The following is a 27,369-nucleotide window of genomic DNA, read 5'->3' on the forward strand; positions in this document are numbered from 1 at the left end:
TCCTTTGTAGGAACAACAGAGAGAGAGAGAGAGAGAGAGAGAGAGAGAGAGAGAGAGAGAGAGAGAGAGAGAGAGAGGGAAACTTATTCTCTTGGAGCATAGCGTAGCTTCACAATAAAAGGAAAGCTTCTGCATATATAAATTTGTCCCTGACTTTTAAAACGTGCCTGATGTGATGCATAACTTGCAGTTGTGGTTAAAAAATATAATTCTGGAATTGTTCTGCCAAAATTTTAGTAACATTAGCTTAGAAACATGGGATTTGGACAACCACAAAACCAAGTCACTTTGGTTGTGTGACAGAAACACTATCAAGTGGTTAGACCTGGGCCCTTTCTACATCTAAGGGTTATCCCAGGAAAATGGAGGGATCGTCCCTGCCTGCTCCCGGGACCCCTGTGAGGCATTTGGATGCACAGGAACGATCCCGAGACAATCCTGGGATACAGGGCTAGTGTAGACATGCCCCTGGTGTCTAAGTGTTTGCTAAAGAGCAATGGTGTTTTAGCTGATGTTTCCAAAGAAGAGGTGGAGAACGTGTGGTGCTCCAGATGTTCTTGGACTTTAACTAATTTACCTTGTTTACTGGCTGGATTTGTCAAACAAAGATGGCAAGGACCTAACAGAAACAGAAGAGATCAAGAAAAGGTGGCAAGAATATACGGAAGATCTGTATAGGAAGGATAATAATATCGGGGATAGCTCAGACGGTGTGGTCAGTGAGTTAGAGCCAGACATCCTGAAGAGTGAGGTCGAATGGGCCTTAAGAAGCATTGCTAATAACAAGGCAGCAGGAGACGACGGTATCCCAGCTGAACTGTTTAAAATATTGCAAGATGATGCTGTCAAGGTGATGCATGCCATATGCCAGCAAATCTGGAAAACACAAGAATGGCCATCAGACTGGAAAAAATCAACTTATATCCCCATACCAAAAAAGGGAAACACTAAAGAATGTTCCAACTATCGTACAGTGGCACTTATTTCACATGCCAGCAAGGTAATGCTCAAGATCCTGCAAGGTAGACTCCAGCAATTCATGGAGCGAGAATTGCCAGATGTACAAGCTGGGTTTAGAAAAGGCAGAGGAACTAGAGACCAAATTGCCAATATCCGCTGGATAATGGAGAAAGCCAGGGAGTTCCAGAAAAACATCTATTTCTGTTTTATTGACTATTCTAAAGCCTTTGACTGTGTGGATCATAACAAATTGTGGCAAGTTCTTGGTGGTATGGGGATACCAAGTCATCTTGTCTGCCTCCTGAGGAATCTGTATAACGAACAAGTAGCAACGGTAAGAACAGACCACGGAACAACGGACTGGTTTAAGATTGGGAAAGGAGTACGGCAGGGTTGTATACTCTCACCTTATCTATTTAACTTGTATGCAGAACACATCATGCGACATGCTGGGCTTGACGAATCCAAGGCTGGAGTTAAAATTGCAGGAAGAAACATTAACAACCTCAGATATGCAGATGACACCACTTTGATGGCTGAAAGCAAGGAGGAGCTGAGGAGCCTTATGACAAAGGTGAAAGAAGAAAGTGCAAAAGCTGGGTTGCAGTTAAACCTCAAAAAAACCAAGATTATGGCAACTAGCTTGATTGATAACTGGCAAATCGAGGCAGTGACAGACTTTGTATTTCTGGGCGCAAAGATTACTGCAGACGCTGACTGCAGCCAGGAAATCAGAAGACGTTGATTTCTTGGGAGGAGAGCAATGACAAATCTTGATAAAATAGTTAAGAGCAGAGACACCACACTGACAACAAAGGTCCGCATAGTTAAAGCAATGGTATTCCCCGTAGTAACCTATGGCTGCGAGAGCTGGACCATAAGGAAGGCTGAGCGAAGGAAGATAGATGCTTTTGAACTGTGGTGTTGGAGGAAAATTCTGAGAGTGCCGTGGACTGCAAGAAGATCAAACCAGTCCATACTCCAGGAAATAAAGCCAGACTGCTCACTTGAGGGAATGGTATTAAAGGCAAAACTGAAGTACTTTGGCCACATAATGAGAAGACAGGATACACTGGAGAAGAGGCTGATGCTAGGGAAAGTGGAAGGCAAAAGGAAGAGGGGCCGACCAAGGGCAAGATGGATGGATGATATTCTGGAGGTGACAGACTTGACCTTGGGGAAGCTGGGGGTGGCGACAGCCGACAGAAAGCTCTGGCGTGGGCTGGTCCATGAAGTCACGAAGAGTCGGAAACGACTGAACGAATAAACAACAACAAAAGCCACCACTGAGTGCCAAAACGGTCCAACTTAGCTAGCAGACAAACTACAGGTATCCCTTTAAGCACAATTGAGCAGCTTGCTACTGAAGTTTGGCAGCAAACCGGCTATTTCCCCACCCCTTTGCATTGTGGCCCACAGCAGGTAGGATCTGGGTGTGTGTGTGAAAGTGGCCCTTGGACATCCTGCAATTGCTCACCTCTGACTTACAAGAACTAGACAAGAGTCATGTCAATCATATTTTCTTTAATTTAGATATATACATTGGTCCCCATGCTTTCCCCCTTTCTGGAAGTACTAGAAGTTCATGCTGCTGGACACCTGAAGCAAAAGTGAACTCGTGGGATGCAGAACTGGCCAGGGTGTGCAGGTCCATGGGCAGAACGTTGTTGCAGGAGTCAAGGATGTGAGTTACAACGTCACTGTTCTCTGCCTTGGAAAGAGTGCATGTGGAATAAACCAGGGATCCGCCAGGACGCAAGGCTTTAATCGCAGACCTGTAAGTAACAGGAACCAAATAGGTTGACTTCGATTTCCTCAACATACATAGTTAACACTAGCAGACAGCCTTGCAGCAGAAGGCAATTGTTTTGTGAATTAGGTATTATCCAGCATTTTAGCAAGAAGTCTTATACTTATTAACATAAAACCATTGAATGTCAAAGTTGTTTTACATTACACTACAGAATCCATTAGTGTATTATTTGCAAACAAATATTTTAAAGTCTTATTTCATTATTTTTTGCATTAACGTCCTGCCTTTTTTGCTCCAAGGAACCTAAGACACCATTTTATCCTCACAACAACAAGCCTTTGAGGTAGGTTGGCCTGAGAGTCAGTGACTGGGCCCAAGGTCACCCAGTGAGCTTCTATGGTTGAATGGGGAGCAGAACCTGGATCTCCCGACTCCCAGTCCAACAGTCTAATTACTATACCACACTCAGTTAAAAGCCATTTTATATATAGTCTTCATATAGAGGACATATCAGATATTAAACTGATAAGAACCGATACTACACTTGATCTTAGCCAAAAGGCCAAGAAGTAATCCTAATCGTTTTGAAGTCTTAATTATTTTAGTATCAATAAGACCTCTGTTTGAACAGAACTTTGGGGTACTTATTAATTTATAATATCCTGCTATGGTTGTAATTCTGATTTTGTACACCAAAATCTGTACAGCGTATGTGTTACAACCACATGTTCAGAGAAAAAAGAGAGATTTCCCGTTTTTGTGTGCAATGGCTGCAGTAGAGCAGAAGCAACGACTCACACCTTTACAAAATTTACACCCTTTGTCACTTTTCACTTGAAAGATGCCCTTTTATAATCTGGCTATTAGGAACTCACCAACTTGATCAGACATATAGTATTTGGGGGCTCAGTTGGCAGGCTGTCAGTATGCACTGCTTTTGTAGGAATACTATTACCTAAGCAATTACTATTTAAATTCTGTTCTAGAATAGGCTGGGCAAGGTAAGATTGCCCATTGGTTTTGTGTGTGTGTGTTTTTAAAGAATTTAGCCAAAATGTTAACCCATCAATGAAGTATGATACAATGCATTTGAAAGAGATCTCATCCTGTTGAAGATCTATACTGAATCAATTTAAGCATTCTAGGTTCAATTAATTGCAACTTTAGCACATGTTCAAAGAACCACAGTTGAACAGGATACTAAGTCGATCTAGCTGCACCCCAGGGAAGTTGAAGAATGTGGATTAAAACCATTGGATATCAGTAGGGCAATAAATAGATTTTATTCTAAGGATGAAAGCTGTTGAGACATTCTGAATTTCCTTTAAAAGCTTCCATTCGCAGGAGCTGAAAAGGAAACTTTAAAAATGGGACGAAACAAAGAATACAGAATATGGGAGCAATAAGTATTGCTTCACGTTCTCAACAACTATGAAAAACTCAGACATCTTAAATGTCACCTCCTTCCACCCAATAGACTCTTGCTGCTACAAAATGCCAAAAAAAGCAAGTATTTCACATTGCGATAAATTGAACTTCGTGATAGGTTGCAATTTTTGCTTGTTGTAACATCTTGGTGTTCCAGGCCCTGTTCTTTATCTCACTCACTCCTATAGAGACCTGGGTGTAAAGAGCTATAGGCATACATAGAGATAAGGAAATAATACTGGTACAATAATTCATGTTACAAACTCCACTTCCTCAGCCCACTCCTTCAGAGACTAATTACATGTACTTCATCCTGTTAGAAGGGCCGGCATTAATTATCCCACTAATTTATCCATTCTTTGTATTTTAAAAAAAGAAGAGCAGCAAAAATTTCAGGACAAATTATGAGGACGCCGTGCTGTATTTCAACACTGCCATCTTGTGTTCACTCTTAGAAGTCATTTTCTGGGCATGCTGAGCTATTTCTGATCAGCAGGAAAGCAATCCTCTCTAAGCCACTCAAGCAGCTGAAATCACATTTGCTTTCATCCCCGCATTCCTTCTTATGAAGGTGATCATAGATTTTGTTTTCCTTTTAAAGATCAACCTGGCCTAGCCACATCATAGTCACTCCACTTATATTCCTCAATTGTTTCATACAAAATCAATCTGGGAAAGGCCAGAAAATCCCTCCTGTATCAACAATACACAATTTATCATATGCCTGCAAAGTGAGGCAACATGCTGGCACTGGGGATATTCAGCAGTAGCACCAGAAAGCTAAGTACGTGTTTCTCCTCTCATTAGAGAGTGGGGGCATTTTTGTTGTAGAGAAATACGACAGCATAGAACAACATTCTGGTTTTAAAATGGAATTGCGTCCAGTTTTTTTAATAGGAAAACAGCAACTGAACTGTTTATTCATAAGGAGAGCCATGATGGATCAGATCAAAGGTCCATCTAGTCCAGTACTCTGTTCACACAGGGGCCAACCATTTGCCGACACACAAGGAGGACATGGTGCAACAGCACACTCCCACCCAGGTTCCCCAGCAACTGGTGTATATTGGCTTTCTAACTCTGACACTGGAGGTAGCGCATAGCCAGCAGGAAAAGTACCCATTGATAGCCTTCTCCTCCAGGAATTTAGCCATCCACCTTTTAAAGCCATCTATATTGGTGGCCATCACTATACCTTGTAACAGCGAATCCCATAGTTTAACTATGTGCTGTGTCCTTTTATCTGTCCTGAATCTCCCACCAATCAGCTTCATGGGATTACCCCGGCTTGTAGTATTATGGGAGAGGGAGAAAAATGTCTCCCTATCCACTTTTTCCTCACTATGCATAATTTTTTACACCTCTATCAGGTTTCCCCTTAGCCTCCCCAAGATACTACTTTTGGTGGGATAGTTTAATTTTCATTCATTTCATGTTTTCGCTATACAGGTATTTCCCTCATAACTGCAATATTGCAAAAACCTTGCTGACTTTTATTCCAACAAAATTAGGTGAGGCCCTCTGTCCCTAGGGCAGTTATCAAGCTACAATGAAAACAAAAGCTTTCCTGGCAGCTGGAGCATTGGCAAAAAAAAGGATATAAGGTGACAATGTCCCTTCCTATGACCAGTAGCAGAGGAGCGAGTGTGCATGGCAAGTGGACATACGAATATACATGAGAACATACAGGGCCAGAATTTGAAATACTTTGGGGGGACACTACAATGTGTAAAACCTGAAACTCAATTGAAGAAATTTTAACTGATTAATAGTATGAGTGAGTTGGTTCATTGATTATATCTGCATATTGGTAATGCACCCAGGTTTGGATCCGAGCACTTTGTCGGCAGAAGTGTCCCCTCAGTGGAGTTCTGCTTGTGGGACTCTCACCAGTGGAAGATTCTTTCTTTCCCGGCACTTCCACTTCCATCCCCAGAAATCTGTTCTACAGGCTTGGAGAACCCCCAGGAACACTGCTGTGTTTGGACAGTTGTGTTGGTAAAAGAAGCCAACGTGGCTTCTCCCTCTGCCCCCATAGGTGTCACACGTGCACCCACTATTTGCATAATCCCGTAGAATACAGTGGGGGTTGGTGTATTGTCCAGACCAGGTGCACAGCGTGATGGGAGTAACTTCATAGCCACTCTAAAATCCTTGATGTGCAGCAGAGATTGTAGGGTGGGTATGAAGCTACCCCTGCTGTGTTGTGCACTCAGTTCGGACAACATGCCAAACTGTGTGGCATTGCAAGGTTGCGTGCGCACATGGCACAGAGAAACCGTTATGATTGTCTAAACCTTTTCATTGTGAGAGTGTGCAGGAGCCTGCAGAGGGGAGAAAAAATAATTGGAAACTGCCTCCCCATCTCTTCCTGCAGCAGAACTCAGTGCTAGACTGAAGTACCTTCCACAGATGGAAGGAGATCTTTCTGCAAAAGAAGGTTCAGGATCGAACCTCAAATACTTCCGAAGCAAGGAGCACATTTTGTTTCTAGAGGATGCACACGTGTCATAAGTGACATCATCTTAGAAGAGTCATTCTTCCTCTCTGTGTGAGAAGGGAGGATGCCTTTTCTAAGATGGTGTCTGGGATTTGCGGTTTGAATAAGCAATTGTATTAAAAACAACATTTAAAAATATGTGGACAAATTACATTTTTAGTCATTTAGATGTTTTAAAATTGACTAATCTAACCTATTCTGTACATCACCTGGAGAACAAATATTATTGAATGACTAAAAAATATAATAAATACCTAGAATATTAGTTGATTAAATGCTGCAGCCTGAATTATGATCCCAGTAACCTTTGTATTCCAGGCATACATTCAGTCCCAATCCTGAAGTCCAGCACAGTATTTCAGTGTTTTTATCTCTTGGAGCCTCTTCTGGCAGTATACTGGAGGGAAACTAGACCAGGGGAGGGCTACTTGTGGCCCTTCATCTCTTGTTGGACTGCAACTCCCATCAGCCCTAGCTGAATTGTAACTCAACTAGAGCTCATGGGAGTTGCAGTCCAACATCTGGGAGTGGGGGATGTTGACCATCCCTGAACTAGAAGCTGAAGTTTTATTGGAGGCTGAGCTTCAATAAGGCAAGTAAATAGATAGGAAACAGGAAATGGTAGCCACAAATTGATATACTTGTTATGAGATATATTTGCAGCCTTCAATCTGTAAGCAAGAACGGTTGGGTTCACACGATCGGTATGACTCACTGTAGTTTATTTAAACCACGACGAGCTATGGAGTACAATGGCATTCAAGCTATGACAGGAACTGATGGTGTCATCCGAAATTGGAGGGGGAGGGTTGTTTTCGAGTTATGCGAGGGTTGTTTAGCCCTAACACAATCCATCACCCTCAGGTTTGAATGACACAAGTCACGGTTGCAGCTTGAATAATCAAAATGGCTGCCGGCACATACACGTGCCAGCGGCCATTTTCATTATTCAAGCCACAACGGCAGCTTGCTGTGGCTTAAGCCACCATGGGCTGTTTGATCATCCATATCACCCCCCTCATTATTTTGACAGTTGTTCAAGAGCCACCTTCACAATCTCGTTTAATATGTGCTCTTTAGTCTGCATTAGCATGACATAACTGCTGGTACAGATTTTGATTTATCTATACCAGCCCTCTTACTTCATTTTACTTTAATGCCTCATATATTTCTTACACTCCTGTGATTGCAAGCTTGCCCTCCCTTAATAAACACCAAATTTGAACAGTTGTGTCCATAAAAATCCAATGAATTTAATAACAGGTGGCAAAGCGGGAGGATGGAACTTGAGATATGTTTGTAAAAAAGCAGGGTCTGGGCTCATGAATTTTAATTTCTTCTTGCAGACAAAAACAGTGCGGCATCCAAGCTAAATAGAATTTAGGTACCATGGTGGAAGGTGCACTGGTGATGATAAAACAGGGAGGGGGATTGAAATGGGCAAGATCCAGTAAACTGTAGGTAATTTCCCACTTGTGCAACAGACCTTTCCTTCATCTTCCTTCCCACTGCAAATCCTTGTATCCCTCTTAAAAGCCACTCTCCATAGAGGCATGGGCTGTGTTACTGGAGGTAGTCATGGGGGCTGTTGCAACCCAGATGTGGGGTGGAAATCGGCAGAAATTGGAGAAGAAATGCCTTCTTGTGGAAGTGGCTTTCTGGGTGCAGCCCAAAGGCTGCAATAGGAAAGGGGGATGAATGGAGCACATTGGCCAAGAAGAAGGACAATGAGATACTTTAGTCCAAAACAATTGTTCTAGAGAAGGGGTGAGGAATCAGAGATGCTTTAAGGTGGATTCCTGCATTGAGCAGGGGGGTGGATTCGGTGGCCTTATAGGCCCCTTCCAACTCTACTATTCTATGAAGGGATGTCAACCCATGGGCAACGTCAATGGGGCACCAAAGCCAATGATGGAGACAGTTCCAATGGTGGTTGAAGCCACCACTGGGTGGTGTTTGCAGCACATCATGGCTCTCACATCTCTCTGTGCTATCCCATCCTCTCTTTATATGTTCGCCACCTCCCTTCCCTCTTTCCATTTTGCCCCCCTTCTCTGCCTCTGGGCTCCCTCCACTCTAAGGCTCACTGCAAGGCTTCCTATCTTCCCTGCCCCATATTCACCCCGTAGCAGCTACATCTCCTCCCTCCCTCCACCTCTGTCTCACACACACACAAAGCAGAAGAGGAAGTGATTCCCAGAGGGGTCTGAAAAACAAGAGGGGTTCCCCAGAACTTGAGCTTGCACTTCCTTTCATGAGCTATACAATTTTACATGAGAAAAACAGGAAATGGATTACAGCGATAGGTCACACACTGCCATATGAGGTGCACCTTCCTATCACAAACATCTCACTGCACTAAAAACAAAGCCAGTCTGGATCCTTAAGGCTCAGTTCAACCTATTTATTTTCCCCACATAGTCAGACATTTATCTCTACAGGCTCTAAAACTCTGCACATCAATGGTGCATGTAGACCAGAAATATCTCTTGATGGTTCAGCAACTGCTCATGTAGCCCCATGCCCATTTTACACTATCCCTCCCATCTTTGGCCATGCCTGTATTTATAGAGATACAGACAACTTATGCTTATGCAATATATATTAACATTCAGGTGTTCAACTACCCCCACCCATCGATTAAAATTGAGTGTGGAAGCAAGCAGAGCCACGTTCACTGGCCCACGCCACCTTCTGTAGCCTTGTAGGCCTTCCACACTGCCTTCCATGTGTTGGAAAGGCAATATCTGAAACAGAGATAGGCCTCCTGTGTAGGCCTAATGTCATTTAGAATCTTGATTGTGCAGGGTTCCTGCACAGGTAGAAAAGACTCTCCATTTCCCCCTCCAACGCCTGGAAGGCAGTGGATCTGGGTCATTGGGGATGCAACAGAGAGAGAGAAGGCCAACAAGCAGAGCCCCACTCCCCTTTTCCCCATGCAATTGGAATCATGTAGTGGGGTTGAGTGCCTAAACCGGGCTATTGTTTTCATAACTCCAAACCACACAGAAAATGGTGCCATATTTCACCCGAACCCTACATAAAATGGTGCCCAAACAAAGGCAAAAAAGTCTGAAAGATTATAGGAGGACTTCTGACTGCAATGTGCATCATTCACATTCACTACTGTACATCCCATCCTTGAAACTACTCAGAAAATGTGAGAAGAGTCAATTTAAGGTCACTGTGATCCTTTGAATAAAATACAGTGTGCTTGGCTCAGTTCATGCCTCCTGGGCAACTCTTGCTGTGTCTCTTCTTGCCATGCCTCAGACTTGAATGCTCTCTCCCTTTTTCCCTCACATGCTCCAATTCCCTTCCCCACTTCCTGGTTTGCAATAACTATAGTTTGCCATGACATCTGAATAAGGCAAACTATAGTTATGGCAAACCATACTTTGCCTCCATATCACAACTGGACACCCACTGAGAACAGTTCAATTTTAGTTTGAAAAAAAGTTATGGTTTGTGGCAACCATAGTTTGCTGGATTCAGATGTAACATGAAACTACCGTTATCATGAACCAGGAAATATGGGACAGAATTATAATGTGCAAGGGGAGGAGAGAATGGGTGAGCCTGAGAGTCGAACTACACATTACATGTCTTTACTTTAAGAGCCATAGCAAAAAAAGTGAAATATTATAGTTGTTTTACTACAAATGTTATAGTGTTGATAACTTACTTTAATGTGTTTTAGCCAGGGAGTGCATTAAAAAAGGGGATAAATAATGGATTACTCATGGACCACTGAATGAATATTCAAAACCATGATGGAAAAGTTATTGTTTTGCAGCTGCTACTGTTGCATCATTCACCTAGTTGAAATGCTTTCAACCAACACACAATTTTTCTCTCTTCTAGATCACAGACCCAATTGGATTAAATGTGCTTTTGGGAGATGGGCAATTTTGGGTTGTTTGGATTTTTCTCTACCAACAAGGTTCTTTCCATCAAGAATGTTCCACTTCAGGATTATAATCTAGAATGATTTATACAAATCCCCCCCACGCACACACGCACGCACACACTCAATGATGTATGCTTCTTTGAGCCAGGAGTTCACAAATTGGATTCCACATGTCAAATATTGGAAAGAGAACACTGAGGGAGGTCAGTGTTTTAAATGTGATTGATTTCTCCAAAGGAAACGGGTGACATGATGCATTACTGCAATAAGACACTCATATTTCGGTTATAAATCACATACTTCCTTTAGACCTTTTCCTGAGGAAGTCATGCAAAACACACACTGCACACACACCTCACCTTCTTTTGCACTGCCATTATAAGAGTGTTCCATAAAGAACACTACTTTTAGGAAAACAAACTATTTTATTTCTCTCTCAATTCATCCTGACAGCTGGGATACTTCTGAGGTGAAACACAGCATTACGTTAAAGCGCTTTAGTATTTCATCAATAGCCATAAAGCAATATATAGCAGGAGAAAATGGCTGAGGAAGAGAAAGACAAAACAAAACAAAACAACTTGCTTAACTTACTGCCCTCTTCTCGCTCCACTATTCTTATCATATTATATGGTTCTACATTTAAACTTCCTAAACTTTCCTGCTTGTCTCTATAAAATATAATGCAATGGCTGCAATTTAAGCAATAGTAAACCAAAGCTATAAGTTTTCCTGAGGACAGATGTAAAACAAGATAAGTTATTTAGGTACTATGTTTAGGGCATAAACCTCTGCATATTTAGACAGAAAAAGTCCTACAACTCCCAGCATTCCCCAGCTAGAGGAATAGGGTTAAGCCCTTAATTGTAAAGATTTGGCCAGTGGTGACCAATTGCTTAGCAAAGCTGCAATTCCAAAAGATGTAAATAAGGATATGCCACTCTCAGGGATTGCGGCTTGTTAAGCCATCTGAATCTGACAAACTGTGGTTAATGTTTATTATGGGTGGTTTGAAACAAGATAAATTCAAACTTTGGTTTACAAAGCTGATTTGTTTCAATAAACCATAGTTAATATTAACCACAGTTTAGGTTTCAGATGCAACACTAAACTGTGGTTAACTGGAACTGGAAAACAAAAGCTTCTGATCTTCTCCTCTTTACTGTGGAGGAGGGGCAGGCTAAGCTCATTATCCTGGATTACTGTGACATCTAACCACAGCGATTGACTCAATATTACTTGCTTTGCATGAAGAAGGTCCCAGGTTCAATCCAGCATCTCCAGATAGGACTAGAAAACCTCCTACCTTAACCCCGAAGAGCCACTGCCAGTCAGTGTTGACAATATTGGGCTAAATGGACCAAATGCCCTGACTCAGTCTAAAGCAGCTTCCTATGTTCCTTTACAGCTGAAAGGGATTTGAAAATTAATCTCCCTGGCCAAAGTGTGAACTTCTGTCCATTACATCATACTGTAGGGAAATGTAAAATTGTGGTAGCCTTCAAATCCCGAATGAAGTGAACACTATCCACCTCTATTTACTTTCATTTCCTATAGCAGCATAATTTGTTCTGGACCCTTCAGTTTGTTTCCTTATTCTGAATTAGGCTTAGATCAATAGGTATCTGGTATTTTCTAACTTTCACATTTGCCAAACTGTTAATTATTTGCTACAGCTAAACAATTCAGAGATTTTTAGGGTTTAAGGAAAAGCGGTTCTTAAAGATTTCAGAAATTGTATTTTTATCAAAGTACATTAAAACTCCCCTGGTTTTCTGTTCCTCCACCCTCTGCGAATGTCCTAGTTACAAGCTTATTGCTCAGCATGAAAGGGAAATGGCCCTTTCTATACACAACGGCAGTTATCGGGAAAAGGCAGTATAGCTCTATGCCTTTTAAAATGATGACTGGCTCAGTGCGAGTGCCTATGGAGAGGAGAGTATATGGGTCAGAACAGATGCAGAGCTTTAGAATATGATTTAGCATGTCTTTCAATCCAGGGCCTAGCATTATTGAATTTCAGTCGGTTTCCCTTTGTACTTCTTACCTTAGCAGCTCTATCTGTACAGCAGATAACACCTTCCTTTGTGCTAATCGCAGAGTAGCCTGCTGAGTATTAGAAGAAAATAACCAACTTCTATCATTTGAGCAAGGAGCATCCACTAGTACCTGAATGACCAATAATAAAAATGAAATGAATATAGAAACTGCCAGCATATATCCAGAAAAAATATATTATGTCTATATAAGAGTGGACCTGTTAACAATATATTATAAAACAATGGCACCTGCCTGTTAATGAAAGTCAGCCTACTTCATTTCAAGCGATACATATATTTTACACAAATGCAAAAGTCACAAACCTCTTGTTTAACAAACATCTATAGAAGTATCTATTCTTGGGGTAAAACACTTGCTTTGCATGCAGAAGGTTCCAGGTTCCATCTCAAGCATCTACAGGTAGGGCTGGAAAAGAACCCTGGAGAACCATGTCCAAGTTGGAGGGCTCAATGGCCTGATTGGGTGTAACAACTTTCTATGACCCTCTTACAAAAATTAACGGGCAATGGCCATTTATCTGCATCTGATGAAGTGGGCTATACTCCACAAAACCTTATGCCAGAATAAATTTGTTAGTCTTTAAACTGCCGTAAGACTCTTTGCTGCTTTTATTGTAAGAGGCTAACATGGCCACACTCCAGAAATGACCATTTAGTTGTTACTTATCCTCCCATTTCTAGTTCTCACTAGGATACGTAGTTTCCAACATGACATATGAAATACTGTGGAAATAGGTCATGCTGGAAACTACGTATCCTAGTTTTTAACCCTGATTTATTAGTTATTGCTTCCTAAATAAATTTTCTGCATACGAGCTTGTATTTCTGTGGTGTCAACATTAAAATAGAATAGTTTAATGATAACACTGATAATCATTTTGTGGGTCCAGAGCACAATGGGATCTAGCTAAAACGCTAATGCAATCTTAGCTTGCATAGACAGAAGCATAGGGTAGTATCCAACGTTAGTCCTATGTAGAATAGACCCATTGAAATGCATGGGACTGAAGTTGGTCATGACTAACTTAAGTTTCAGTCATTTCAATGGGTATGTAGGACTAACATTGGATACTACTCCAGATCTTGAGAAGTAATAGTTCTACAATGCATTCTGTGTTGGTAACGCCCCTTCTGGAGTACTCTGTCCAATTCTGAATGCCACCTTTTAAGGATATTTACAAACTGGACTGTGTCTAGAGGATGGCAAGTGGGATGGTGAGGGATTTGGGCAGATCCCAACAGATCATTCCACAAATTCAAATAATGCTAGTGGAAATCCACCTAATCTTTCAGTTACGCAAGCGATTGCACATTACGCTTGCAGAACTGGTTTTGCAAGTGTAATGCACAACCAGCTTCACAACCACACTTGCACAAACGTAACTTTAGTTGGATTTTCCCCATGGCCATATTTCAGAACCCAGTTTCTGTTAGTGCAAGGTCATTTGCGCTGGTGGAGTAACAGAATTGGATGTTCCCAAGTCCTATGAGAAATGGTTGAAAGAGCCAGGTATGTTTAGCTTGGAGAAGAGAAAATTAAAGGGAGATATGATAGCAGTCTTGAAATCTCTGAAGGGCTGTCATGCAAAAGATGGAGCAATTTTGTTCTCTGTTGCTCCAGAGGGAAGGACTAATACCAAGGGATGGAAATTGCAAGCAAGCAGATTTTGGCTAAACTAGGGTGACCATATGAAAAGGAGGAGAGGGCTCCTGTATCTTTAACAGTTGCATAGAAAAAGGAATTTCTACAGGTGTCATTTGTATATATGGAGAACCTGATGAAATTCCCTCTTCATCACAACAGTTAAAGCTGCAGGAGCTATACTAGAGTGACCAGATTTAAAAGAGGGCAGGGTACCTGAAGCTTTAACTGTTGTGATGAAGAGGGAATTTCACCAGGTTCCCCATATATACAAATGACACCTGCTCCTTTTCAAAACAACTGCTAAAGATACAGGAGCCCTCTCCTCCTTTTCATATGGTCACCCTAGCTAAACATATGGGAGAAACATCCTAATGGCAAGAGCAGTTCGCAGTGGAAGAGATTGCTTTGGGAAGTGGTGGGTTTTCCTTCACGGGAGGTATTTAAGCAGAGGCTGGATAACCATCTGTCAGAGATCCTGCACTGAGCAGGGGATTGGTCCAGATGACCTCCAAGGTACCTTATCCTTCCCTGGATGGGAGCCCCAGCGGAATGCCCCGTGAGCTTTCTAAGTGGAGGATAAACTTATAACTAATAAATAACATTGTTTGTATACTCTTATTTACTTCAGTTTTCACAGGGCAAAGTAAGAACTACCACTGAGAATTGTGATGAGCTTGATTTATAAAGGCTGGAGTGAGGGTGGGGGTGGGGAGTACATTAGAGACCCATGAAGTTATAGGGCCATTATAAAGGTACCTTGTCAAATCCTCCAGGCTGCAGGTTTCCAATTTGTCTTCCGTCCAACTGAGAAAGAGTGACCAGGTGCATCAATGATTCTGGGATGAAGGATTCTAGGGTCTGCTTCAGCCATCGTGATCTCAAATGATCGTATTCATTGCAATGCAAAAGCCCTAAACAAAAATGAACTCAGACAAATAAATACGTTACATTAATTTGCCACCTGTCCAATGCATTTTCCAAGGTGCTATGCAAACCAATGAGAGGGGCTTTTCAGTGGTGGCACCCTGGTTGTGGTCATTTTTGCATCAGGTGAAGACTTTATTTTAATTTTCTCAGACTTTTTAGTCCTTCAGTTTTGTTTTTAAATGTGCTGTTGTAGTTTTAGAACCAGCGGAGGCTGGTGGCTCTGATTTTGGTAGAGCAGTGATTCTATTCTGGGTTTTAGCCAAACCCCTAAAGGAGCTATCCAAGGTGCTGGAGCCTATTCCCCCCCCCCCAAAAAAAGTGTTCAACACCTTGGATAGCTCTGAATTTGAAGCCACCAACCCAGCTGTTTAGAACTTCATACTGCTGCTGGCTTTTACTATGGTTTTTCATTTGGCTTTATTCTCTTTTAAACTCTTAAAGGAGTTATATTTTATCTAGTTGTATGGGTGGTGGTGGTTTGTGAACCATCAAAACAGGTTTTTCCCCCCTACTGGGTGTATAGAAATGTAGTATATAATAAATAAATAAATAAATAAACAAATAAATGAAACTTTAAAATATACAATCAAAACAATTTCCATGAAATGAAAAGCAACAGAGAACCGCCCAGAGAGCTTCGGCTATTGGGCAGTATAGAAATGCAATAAATAAATAAATAAATAAATAAGCTAGGGGCAGCAACATTATGGCAATAGTTAGGGCCAGTTCAAATGTCCCTTTGCATGTGCAGACATGATCAGCTGCATGCTATGGGTTGCTCCAGAGCCAGATAGTTTGCCAGTCCACAATGAGCGGAGTCAAAATAATTAGCTGGCAAATGATCCGGCGAGATGGTGATCTGGTTTTGAACACATATAGTCCATGGGGGGGTGGGGGGAAGGGAACATAAAAATGGCATCACAGGGGAAAACTACATATTATACTACAGCCATGTGTAATGAAGCAACGCAACCTTGGGAAGGGATGGTTTCTTTTGAATAGGGATGAAAATAGTTCAGGGGAAAATCAGGGAAGGGATAATCACACATTTCCCACCTAAGCCCTCGGCAAAACACCTTCTCTCAAAAGTGCTTTGAAACAAAGAACAGGGCTGTCGGGAGTTCATTGCACATGGCTGCAGTTTGCTCTTTAGACCCAGCCTAAATCCATCAGGGACTATCTTACGGTGTACATAATTTTCCTCCGAGTTCAGGGATGGGCAGCCTTTTCTCTCTCAAGGGCTAAAATCCCTCGTGGGTAATCTGTTGGTTAGGTGGGTGGGGGTGCATGTTAGCGGTGAGTGGGGCCGAAGCCAGCAGTAGGCAGGTCCAGAACCAAAAGAGTGTGGGGGGGGTATCACCCCTTTCTACCACCACCTTTCCTCTACCTCTGGCCATCTTCCTTCCCACGCAGCATATGTTGCTAGAGAAGGGGCAGGTCCTTTTTACAAGAAGTCCGGATTGATCGCATGCAGAGGTCTTTTGAAATGAGGCTGAGGACTGCACAGAGTCCTAGGACTGGAGGTTGACCACTCCTGTCTTAGTTTCATGAACTCCGCAATGCCCTGAGGCCCACTGCATTTTCTCCAACTTCACTGAAGCACATTCACGCCCATGATGGATAATCTAATCTCCGTAGAATCTTCGCGCCTTTCCTTTCCGTGTATCTGCGCCGCACCTCGTGAGCACGCTGAGATTGCTTTGTTTTTTCGCTCTAGCTGACCTTGCAAAATTAGAGCATCTCTGTGATGATATGAAAATACCAGAGGGCCGCAGAAACCTTCTTTTCATGTGCCTTCAACTAATGCACAGGAAAATTGGTGCCGGGCAGCAAGGGCATAATATGCAGATTGCATTCGAAACAGAAATGAGTTCCTGATGTGCTGGCTTTTGACTGCAATAGGGTAAAGGGATGCCACAAGAGTTTTCTTAATGAATGCCTCTGAATAACCCACCTAATGGGCTATTTGAGCAATCTACAAGCCAATTTGTGTGTGTGTTCTAATTGGTTTAAGAGTGCAGCGGTTTACCTGGCCAAGCATACTGAAGCGTTGCTATCGATTTACCCCCCGGAGCAGAGCACATATCCAAAACCTTCTCTCCTTTCTCTACTTCCAGGGCCAGCACTGAAAGCACTGATGCCGCATTCAGCAGGTAATATTCCTTCAGTTTACCAGCTCTGTGTTTCTGAGCAGGGAATCTACCAGGAGTCCTACTGACGTAGCACTTGAATGACTGCTGAAAACAGGACGTGCTTCTTGGGAAAAGGAGGTGATAGCCCTTCGAACGCAAATCATTCTCCACTTCAGAGGAAAAATTGAATTTATTAAGGAGGACGGCGTACTGCCACCACTGGGGAGTCGTAAGCACTTCCCTGGAGGTGAAAAAAAGTAATATACGTGTTATTGTACACATTTTGCACGTAGCCATGCACTGACATATAGCAAAAAGGGCAGTAGCATCAGTTAAAAAGGGAAGGAAAACAGTACAGCACCTGAAGGCCTGCAGATAAGATTTATACCAACTGATGAGCCACAGTTAGTTTGTAGATTGAGTTACATATAAATACCATTTCATTGCCATCATTTCAATCAGTGCACCTAATAAAAGGTTAGAACACAACAGCATATTGCACCTAGAAATGTGACCCCCCCCACACAAAAAAGCCAGACATTTTTTTTTGGGGGGGGACAGTCTCCCCCCCCCCCCACATTTTGTTCCCAAGGTCTGTTTTGTTTTTTTCCTGAAAAATTGGAAAAACTGAACAGCTTTGAATTATGAAATATTTTCTTTTAGAATTTAACTCAAAGTATTTATATATTATTACCCAACCTTTGTTACCCACAAAATTATTTCTAAAATCTATGTTATAAAAACATCTTTATAGAAACACTAGAGATATAAAATGTCTGGAAATAATGAAGCCATGGGGAAAATGTATTTTTAATCCTCTTTGTAAGCTTCCCAGCATAGTGTTTTCTTTCATTCCTTATTAAAATTATTGATCTAAAGTATATTTTTGATAGACATTTATGCTGAATTTCCCAACATGTGAACAGAGTCACCATTGTGCATTCTTGACAGTAAATGTACATTTCTGACAGTTTGGGTTTTGTTCTATAGTCTTCTGTTTCTGATGCTGTAGCAGTCATTTAATGTAGTTCTAATTTATTCAGATAATAATTTCAAATTTACTGAGTTTACTTTTAAAGGTTTTGAAAAATAATGATAATTTTATGAGCAAACTCAGTTATACATAATATAACTTTAGGAAGAGAACTTCATAATGCAGCCTGCCCTCCAGATGTTTCACTATAATGTCCAGCATTCTGACCATTGGCCATGCTGCCTGAGGCTGATGGGAGCTGAAGTCCAAAACATCTGGACAGCACCAGGTTGGGGAATGCTGTCATAAATCAACCAAGAGACTTTACATCTGTAAAAACCACACACACACACACACACACACACACACACACACACACACACACACGTATAGCTTATTTTTCCATTTCCCCCCAGATGTCCATGTTTTTCCCCACCATGTTTGTGTTCCCCCCCCCCCACACACACACACACCAGCCTCAAAATTTCTGGAAGTTTTACATCTCCAATTGCACCTAATTTTTATTCTGAAATGAGTCACTGTTAGTGTGGGAGGGAAAACCTCAGCCAGATTCTGGAAACTGGGATCACCATCCGGGGGGAATCATGGCATATTTATTGACTCGCCACCTGATTCCTTGCCCTTTCACTGTGGTTTCATAAGAGACCCTTTGTGGCGTAGTAGTGAAGTCGCAGGAAACCCTCCAGATATTTCAGTCTTCAACTCCTATAAATCTCAGTCAGCCTAACCAAAGGCCAGGGATTATGGTAGTGGTAATCCAAAACATCTGGAGGGCACCAGGTTGCCTGCCCCTGGTAAAAGATTTTGGACTAGGATGGGGGAGACCCGGGTTGAAGTCCTCACTCAGCCACAAAGCTCACCGGGTGACCTTGGGCCAACCACTACCTCTCAGCCTAGCCAGTCTCAGGGTTATTGTGAAGATAAAAGGGAGCAGTGGGGACACCACATATATCGCCTTTGAAAAAAGCAGGGGAATAAATTTAATAAATAAATGCAGGACACAATGCTGGAACAACAAAACAAAGAATCATTTTCCATGGGTCCCTTTGCCAGGCTCACATGGTTTTTCCTATTATTTAATAGGAAAAATAACCTTATTTTCCAGAGATATTCGGCAATTTATGATGAAACCTGACCGGTCATGAGGTCAAATTTCACAGCAAATTATCCTTCCAGCCCTGGACCACTGACTAGAGATGAGAGCAGGAGTGGATAACCTTTTTCTGTCGAGGGCCACATTTCCTCATGGGCAATCTGTCGGGGCGGCACTTTGGCAGTAGGCAGGGCCAAAGCCAGTGGAAAGCAGAGCCAGAGCCAAGAGTACGTGGGTCAGATCTTTTCTCTCTCTCTTTCTGTCATTTCTCTCTCTCTCTCTCTTCCTACCCTGCCAGGGAAAGAACTGATGGCTCTTGCCAAAGGTCTGAACTGATTGCATACAGAGGGCATTTGAAATTAGGCTGAGGATCACATGGGGCTCTAAAGCCACAAGATGCCCACTTCTGTATGGACCCTAGGAATACAGAAGTTAGCCATTCCTGGTTCTCAGATTCTTTTTTCTCTGACCTTCCCTTTTTATACTGAGAGGAAAAAAGCCATTCAGAGAACAATCTTCTGGCCCCTATACAATGTCATGGGGGTGGGGTGGGGGAGATAGGATAGCTCGGATTCCTGGATCCAAATTCACAGACAGCGCTCTGACCTCACACCCAGGAATCTGAGCTCCCCGCCCCCTCCCTCTCAGAGCCAGCGTGGAGAGAACCGTGTCAGCTGCCTCTCCGAGGTCATAAAGGCAACCTCAGAGGGAAGGGAAAGGGGATGTGCCAGTGGGTGGGGAGGAAACGGGATGGTTTACGCTGTATCCCCAGGCATCCCCAGCATCCTTCCCTCCCCATTCCTGACACTTAAGCTAGATGGGCAAAAACACTCATCTAGCAAAATATAGAGCGGGAGGAGGGCAGAAACAAAGAATGCATCTGCCATGCCTCCTGCTCTACTTCGGATGGCGTCAGCCATCACCATAGGATTGTGCCCATAGACAGAAAAAGTCCTACAACTCATGGCTAGCTGAGGAACGCTGGGCACTGTGGGGCTTGCATGCATAGGATTGCCGTCTAAAAGTTTTACATTCGTTTGCATTTTGTGGAGCTGTTTCTACTGTATTATTTTTTGAAGCATCGAAACAGAGGGATGTGGGGGGAGAACAGGAGAGAAAGAAACAAAAATTGACCTGACTGAGTTCCATTCTTCTCCCAACTCCTTGGAGTATTCTTTCTCAAAATGTTCGAGAACAACTTGGCATATTTGCTTTTGAAGCTTTGCTTCTGATTCTGTTTCCAACTTGGAGAGAAGATGACAAAAAAGGCATACATGAATACCAATTAGCCAAATGCTGTACTCAGTTATACTTTAGCCGTATGTAGTGCAGTTCGAAGGCTCTCGTCTCAGCAAACAACAGATGTTTCTAAGATTGCATGGCTTCTTGAGGGAGGGGTACAAAAGGTGTGCGAAGCAGGTCCTTTGCACCTCACCTAAAAATAGTAACAACTTGGTCAAGTTCTGCTTCTTATAGTAATTGACCAATATTGCTTGGAAATGCAAAATAAAAAAAATCGCTCTAAAGTGTCTTGGATAATCTGGGACACCCTTGATTTTGACATAATCCTTTGTGGTATGGCGGTTAAGGGTATTGGTTTCTGGAAGGCCCAGATTCAAAGCGTCCAGATCACGATCAGAGTGAAAATCATAAGAATAAGACCCCTTCACATGAAGAACCACAATGTGTAGTAAGGGGCTGTGGGGGCATGCTTCTAGCCCCACCTGACAACATGACATGCTCTCCAAACTCACTGTGTGTTGAACACTATATATGGCGTCTTTCTTGGGTCCTGCACCCAGGCAGGCCTCCACACAGAGGTCTATATGCAAAGGCACCCTCAACTCAAACATCCATGTTAACGCATGGACGGGAACCATGCATTGTCAGGAGAGGGGCCGATGTGCCCCTTTCTGCACATTTTGCCCCTTCACGCCCCCCACATTGAATGCGGGAGAGACGTCTCACTGGTCAGGATGCATCTGTTATTATGTCTAGTTCTGGGCACTACATTTTAAGGACACTGACAAACTGGACCATATCCAGAGGGCAACCGTGAGGGTGAGGTGTCTACTTAGCCATGACTAAATTAAGTCTCACTGATTTTAATCAGTCTACTGTACACATGACTAAGTCTGGATTCAATGCTATGATTATCCTGTAGAAGAGAACGTTAAGGGGCAGGATAGCTGACTTCAAGTCTCTGAGGGGCATTGTTCCATCATGTCGAAGACAGAGGAGCATTGCTCTCTGTTGCTCCAGAAGGCAGGAATAGAACCAACGGGAGACATTTTTTGAAGATTTTGGATAAACATTAGGAGAAACTTCCAAACAGTAAAAGCTACTTGATGAAGGGACAGACTGCTTAAGGAGATAGTGGCCTCTCCTTCACTGGAAGTATTTTTTTCATTACATTTCTATACTGCCCAATAGCTGAGCTCTCTGGGCAATTCAGCCAAGGGTGGATGGCTATCCATCAGGGATGCTGTAGCTGCATCTGGCATTGTAGATCCTTCATTGAACAGGACGTTGGACTACATCAGTGGTTCTCAACCTTCCTAATGCCGCGACCCTTTAATACAGTTCCTCATGTTGTGGTGACCCCCAACCATAAAATTATTTTCATTCTTCTCTACACGATCCATTGTCATGGGATGGTTTGCTAATGAAAATAATACATAACAATAGCTTTAATAATACAAAAGATGATACATGACATAGTTCAGTCAATACAGTTTCCTAAGACCATCGGAAATATGTGTTTTCCGATGGTCTTAGGCGACCCCTGTGAAAGGGTCATTCGACCCCCAAAGGGGTCCCAACCCACAGGTTGAGAACCGCTGGACTACATGATCTTTAAGGTCTGTTCCAACAATATGATTCTATGGAATTCCCACTCAGCTCTGTGGGTGATTCTGGGTTAATTTTACTCTCTCTCAATTTAACTTACATGGGAATGGATAAAAACATATGTGGGGGGTAGATGGAACCAGGATAAATATGTGATTTAAAACTCATTAAAATCAAATAGCTTTTTTATGCTGCCCTTTATTTAAAAAGTCTCCTGCTCTTTTTATAGGAGACTTTTCTAGAAAGAGGGATGGAAGGAAACTTTGTTAAGCACATCGTTCACATCTATAATGAATGGTGAATGATGTGCTTAACACAGGGCCCCATAGTCTGTTTGGGTTGTGGACGCTGTCCCACAGACCGTGCATTTACACAGCACACACGAGTACAATTTCCCAAGGGGATGGAGGTGTAGAAGGCAGCGTTGAATTCACAGGGTCCATGAAAAGGATGTCTTTATTACGACTACCCAATGTTTACAATATTGTATGCAAACTTTCAGATTACACAGATGGCTTGTGGGCTACAAAAGATGCATTCAGTTTGATGGCCTACACAAATAAAAAAAAGTTTATTTATGTCTCTGAGGTTATCGCAAACTCTATAAGAAAAGGACAGACTTTACATTATTACTTGCACACCCATAACTTTTGTAATGGTAATCTAAGATTGTATAAATCATGATGGGTTTTATTGTTGCTTTTGCATTTGTATTGGTTACCTCTCCAGGATTATTGTTGTTGTTAAAACAGCTTTACATTAAATGGGAAAGAGTTCTGTGTCATTTGTGATTAAAGTTCACTGACCTTGTTGAATTTTGTCCTAAAAGACTGGAACAATGCCCTAATTTTTGATTAAAATGAGACCTTTTCTCCCTCATCCACACTCTTTTAGCCCAGTGTGATTTCCCAGGTCTCCCACTTTAAGGAGCCTATTTGCACTCTAATGTCTAGCAGCAGGAATAAAAAATGGCCACAGAAAGCGTGTTTTCTACAACATCTCAGTTAGAAGCACAACGAAACAGCTGCAAAGTAGCCGGGGAAGGAGGAAACAAGCTAGTATCTCGGAAAAATCCTGAAGCTTCTCCATTCTTTTCTATGGGCATCCTTTACTTCCGCCCCAGGGAAAGGAGGGGGTGGAGGGGGGAAATCGATCGAAACAGGAAACGAGTCTTGAATCTAGTTAATTACAAGCTTATGGTTGCAGCTATGCAGGACTTTGAGGAGAACTTCGGGCAGAGGCCACATCGAAGCCGGCCTCCGCCGGGGCAGGGTCCGGCTGCGACAGCCGATCCTTCGCCAAGCTCGTTAGAAAAGGGCGGCATGGAGGATTCTTCCTGCCGCTGCCCGGAAAAGCCCGAGCAAATGCTCCCTCCGGGTCGCGCTCACCTGGCCCTTGACCGAGGAGTGCGTCTTCCGTAGCCGGCAGGCGGCCGCTGCCGCCGCCCAACCCTCCAGCCGAGGGAGCCGCTCCAAGCGCCGGAGCAAAGGCATGGCGCCTTCCGCAGGCCGCTGGGCCGGCGCTCGGGAGCGGAAGCGGCTTAGCCCAGCACACAGGGTTGAAAAAGAAAACGCGAGGCGGGCGAGAGCAGCCCCGTCCAGCCGATGCACGAGGCTGTGTGGGAGAGGTTTGGTGGAGGGGCTGCGTCAGAGAACGCAAGGGGCTAGAATTCGGGGTAGTGCGGGTTCAGAATGCAGGCGGGGCACGGCTTTTGAATGTGCCCCCCTTTTCAATAAAACCTAAATTTAAAAAACCTGCCGCGCCATTAAAAAGCTAGCACCTCAAGATACTAGTTCAGCCCGTTTCCTGCTGGGTTAACATTCTTTAGGGAGGAAAGGGAGCATTAATCCCCGTTTGTCTTGGCGGCCTGTAGGTTTCTGAGGTCAAGTCAAGGTGCTGCTTTTAACCTATGAAATCTTACAGGCTGGGACCGCAATACCTGACGGGGTGACCTGGGACGCTACGATCAGCGTTTTTCTATCTTTTATTGTTCACAGCTCTGGAATCTGTCTAAATGTGGAGTGGTATATAAATGTTGTAAATAAATAAACATCTCGGGACTTCCTCTGAGTGCCGCCTCCAAGGGAGGCTTGGAAGGTGGCAACAAGGGAGAGGGCCTTCTCAGTGGTGACCCCCCTCCCGCGAACTATACAGTAGAATGAGTTCCCCACCGAGGCCTGCCTGATGCGGACACTAATCTTTTCAGCCCTTAGTTAATACTGCCCTCTACTCCAAAGCATTTAATTACATATGGGGCGTTTATGCAAGCTGTCTTGAACAAGACTTTTCTCCGGGGCATGTAACAGCATATGTTGAGCTTTAACTGACTCCAGAACTGTCTTTGGCCTCGCTGAGAGTTTAAAAAATTGTTTTAAATGTTAGCTGTTTCTTTGGTTTTAAATTTTGTATATTGATTTTGAATGTTTAGTCTTTTAATCTTTGTAAACTGCCCAGAGAGCTTCAGCTATGGGGTGATATATAAATGTAAATAAATAAATAATAATTTTTAGCTATTTAAATTATTTTAAATTTTGTATCTTACATTTTTTAGACTATGTTTTATCATGAGGTTTGTGTGTGTGTGTGCAAATTGCCAAAAAAACTTGTGCTGTTGGGCGGTTGAGAAATTAAATTATAATAATAGGGTAAGCCTTTAAGTGCCAGCTAAAGAGTTGCAAGTTTACTCTGCTTCCTCATACTGTTGCCTGAGCAGAGCAGACAGAACTGCAGGGTTGCATGTGCATTACAAGGGCAGGCAATTCGTGGCTATCCAGTTTTCTTTGGCCTATAGCTCTTATCCCTAACTGTAACCTATGTTGATGGGAGTTGTAGTCCAAAACATCTGGCAGGCCACAAGTTGCCCAGCTTGATAAGAGTACCTTGTTCTCTGTGAGTGCGCTGCTGAGGAAAGGCCAGGGCAGCTTGGATCCCCACATGAAGGGATCCGGGCTGCCTTCTTGTAGCAGCCATACAGTACCGGTGGTGGTGGTGGTTCATGTAGAATGCCAGGAGAGCAAACACCCTCACCTCTATAGCGATGAGCACATTCAAGATCATCTACCAGTACCCTGCTCCAGCTACCATCTGTATTGGAGTTAAGGTATGTCGTAACAAAAGAGAACACTTTTTTGGCAATGTCAGTTCAATTGTGTAATGCTCCCTTTGCTGTCTGATAGATGCCAGGCAAACTATTTTAAAAAAATAAATCACCCAGGCATTTTGACTATTTTAAACACTGATTATATCTGCCGCTTTCATGCTTTTGTTTGTATTGATTTATTTTGTGGTTGTAACTTTAGTAAACCACCAGGGTTTTATCTTCATGTATGTGTAGAAATATTTTTAACACCCCCATTATTGGCTCTGATCCGACCTGAGTCATGGGAGCCTGAACACAATGGACTATGGTTGCATATCTGCTTATTCGTTTTTTTTAAAAAAAATTCTGGCCAGCAGTTTGCCTGCCTCCCCTCTGCACTGTTTCTCCTCATATCAGCCCTGAGTGGTAGGATCAACTAAGTGAGGTCACTCAGTGAGATTTGAACCTGGGCCTCCCTGCTCAACGTGTGAATCTTCCTCTTTGCCAAAGCTTGGAAAACCGTAGTCCTTGAACATTAGGAGAGGCGGATTTGCCATGCAGGAAATTGAAGGTGCTTGAATATTTGTGCTTCAGGCGTCCTATAAAGTTGATTAAATCTGATTAAAGCTTCTGTGAATTGTCCTTGCTGTTTGTTACACCAAGTACTGATTAGCAGTTATGGGAACATATAGGTCAAATCTATTTCCTAAGCAAGAGCTAATTTCATTGCCTTGTCCCAACATAGCAGTAAAAGATCTTCAAAAGGACAGTGCCTCTCCAATGGATGAGCTCTAATGAACCTGAAGTATGTCTGCTTCAAGTAATATAAAGAGAATCCATCTTTGTAGCATGGGCAGACAGATTTACACCAATGTCTTACTGAATTCTGTGAGACTTGCACCCAAATAAGCATGCCTAGAAGTGCAGCTTTAATAACCAAGTTGTTTCATCCTCTTGAAGGAGATCCTTACTGAAAGTAGATTCAGTGTGGTAGGCAGGCTGTACCCTGTAATGTCTGGCCCAGGTGCCTTAAGCAATCCCTGAATTCCATCCAACTTCATCTGGACTCTTGGCTAGTTCTTAGATGTCCCAACCTTTATGCGTTGGGCCCATGGGCATATTTAGAATTTTGAGAAAGTGTGTCATGGACGCTACCATGAAATGACAGTTGGAGAGTGCACCCAGTCACAAAATGTGACTTCTCTGTGTGCATACATACAGCCAGCCTCTGCTCACACTTTTTCACTCATCTTTGGCTGCTATCTATCTCCCTTGCTGCTTGTTCTCTGGTTGTTTGCTTAACTGGTTGCTTTCACTCACAGTTCTCCTGTTTTCACTGCTACTGGCAGTTCCCCTAACAGCTGCAGTGAGATCTTGTGATTTTGCGAAGTCTTGCAGTGTCTGCTTCTTTGCTCAAAATTATAGGCAGCAGTAATGAGCCAGGGCCCTCACAAGCACCCTACCACAAGAGGAACCTATTTTAAAAAAATATTTACCTAAAAATATACTACAAACCTAAATAATTAAGCCACATATTTCTAGAAGTCTTCAAAATCATTTAGATGTGATGCTATTGTTATATAGAGAAATAAGTTATGAAATATTCCTTATAGCTTAGTCCCATAAAATATATATTTAACATCTGTAAACAACTGTGAAATATCTATAGGGTAGTGTGGGGTGGGGGACAAGGAATTTAGGATTGTTGTCTTAATAATCCTTTTGACTGTAGTGTTTACTAGCTGAGCAGAAAACAAAACTTATGATCAGAAGAAAAATTAAGACTCTCAGTGTACAGTACAAGATTTTGTCCAAATCCAGAAAAGTGTTCAAATATGTACAAAACAATTCTGAACTAGTATCAATTGAGGGAATGGTATTAAAGGCAAAACTGAAGTACTTTGGCCACATAATGAGAAGAGGCTGATGCTAGGGAAAGTGGAAGGCAAAAGGAAGAGGGGTCGACCAAGGGCAAGATGGATGATATTCTGGAGGTGACAGACTTGACCTTGGGGGAGCTAGGGGTGGCAACAGCCGA

At 42.7% G+C, this 27,369-nt stretch overlaps 1 protein-coding gene and 1 pseudogene across 1 annotated transcript; both read right to left on the reverse strand.

Moving 5' to 3' along the window:
- Positions 1 to 2,467: 2,467 nt before the first annotated feature.
- On the reverse strand, positions 2,468 to 26,392 carry NSUN3 (NOP2/Sun RNA methyltransferase 3). The gene is made up of 7 exons (XM_063127707.1): positions 26,337 to 26,392; positions 23,641 to 23,893; positions 20,537 to 20,646; positions 17,213 to 17,556; positions 15,009 to 15,167; positions 12,599 to 12,716; positions 2,468 to 2,735 (listed from the first exon to the last, which is right to left on the reverse strand). The coding sequence occupies exons 1-7, from the start codon at positions 26,390 to 26,392 to the stop codon at positions 2,474 to 2,476; spliced, it is 1,302 nt and encodes a 433-aa protein (XP_062983777.1). The 3' UTR covers positions 2,468 to 2,473.
- LOC134399824 (U2 spliceosomal RNA) lies at positions 3,109 to 3,287 on the reverse strand (annotated as a pseudogene).
- Positions 26,393 to 27,369: the final 977 nt, after the last annotated feature.

The sequence above is a fragment of the Elgaria multicarinata genome, chromosome 5 (genome assembly GCF_023053635.1).
Source record: "Elgaria multicarinata webbii isolate HBS135686 ecotype San Diego chromosome 5, rElgMul1.1.pri, whole genome shotgun sequence".
Taxonomy (NCBI): domain Eukaryota; kingdom Metazoa; phylum Chordata; class Lepidosauria; order Squamata; family Anguidae; genus Elgaria; species Elgaria multicarinata.

Bases quoted from the DNA above. Each gene is read 5' to 3' on its own strand.
- NSUN3 (XM_063127707.1), bottom strand. From the start codon at position 26,392: ATGAAGTTGGATGGAATTCAGGGATTGCTTAAGGCACCTGGGCCAGAC. The intron at 15,168-17,212 runs GTAAACCGCTGC...ATTTTTGTTTAG, and splicing joins GCTTCAGTATGCTTGGCCAG to GGCTTTTGCATTGCAATGAA. The intron at 2,736-12,598 runs GTAAGAAGTACA...TGTTACTTACAG, and splicing joins GTACAGATAGAGCTGCTAAG to GTCTGCGATTAAAGCCTTGC.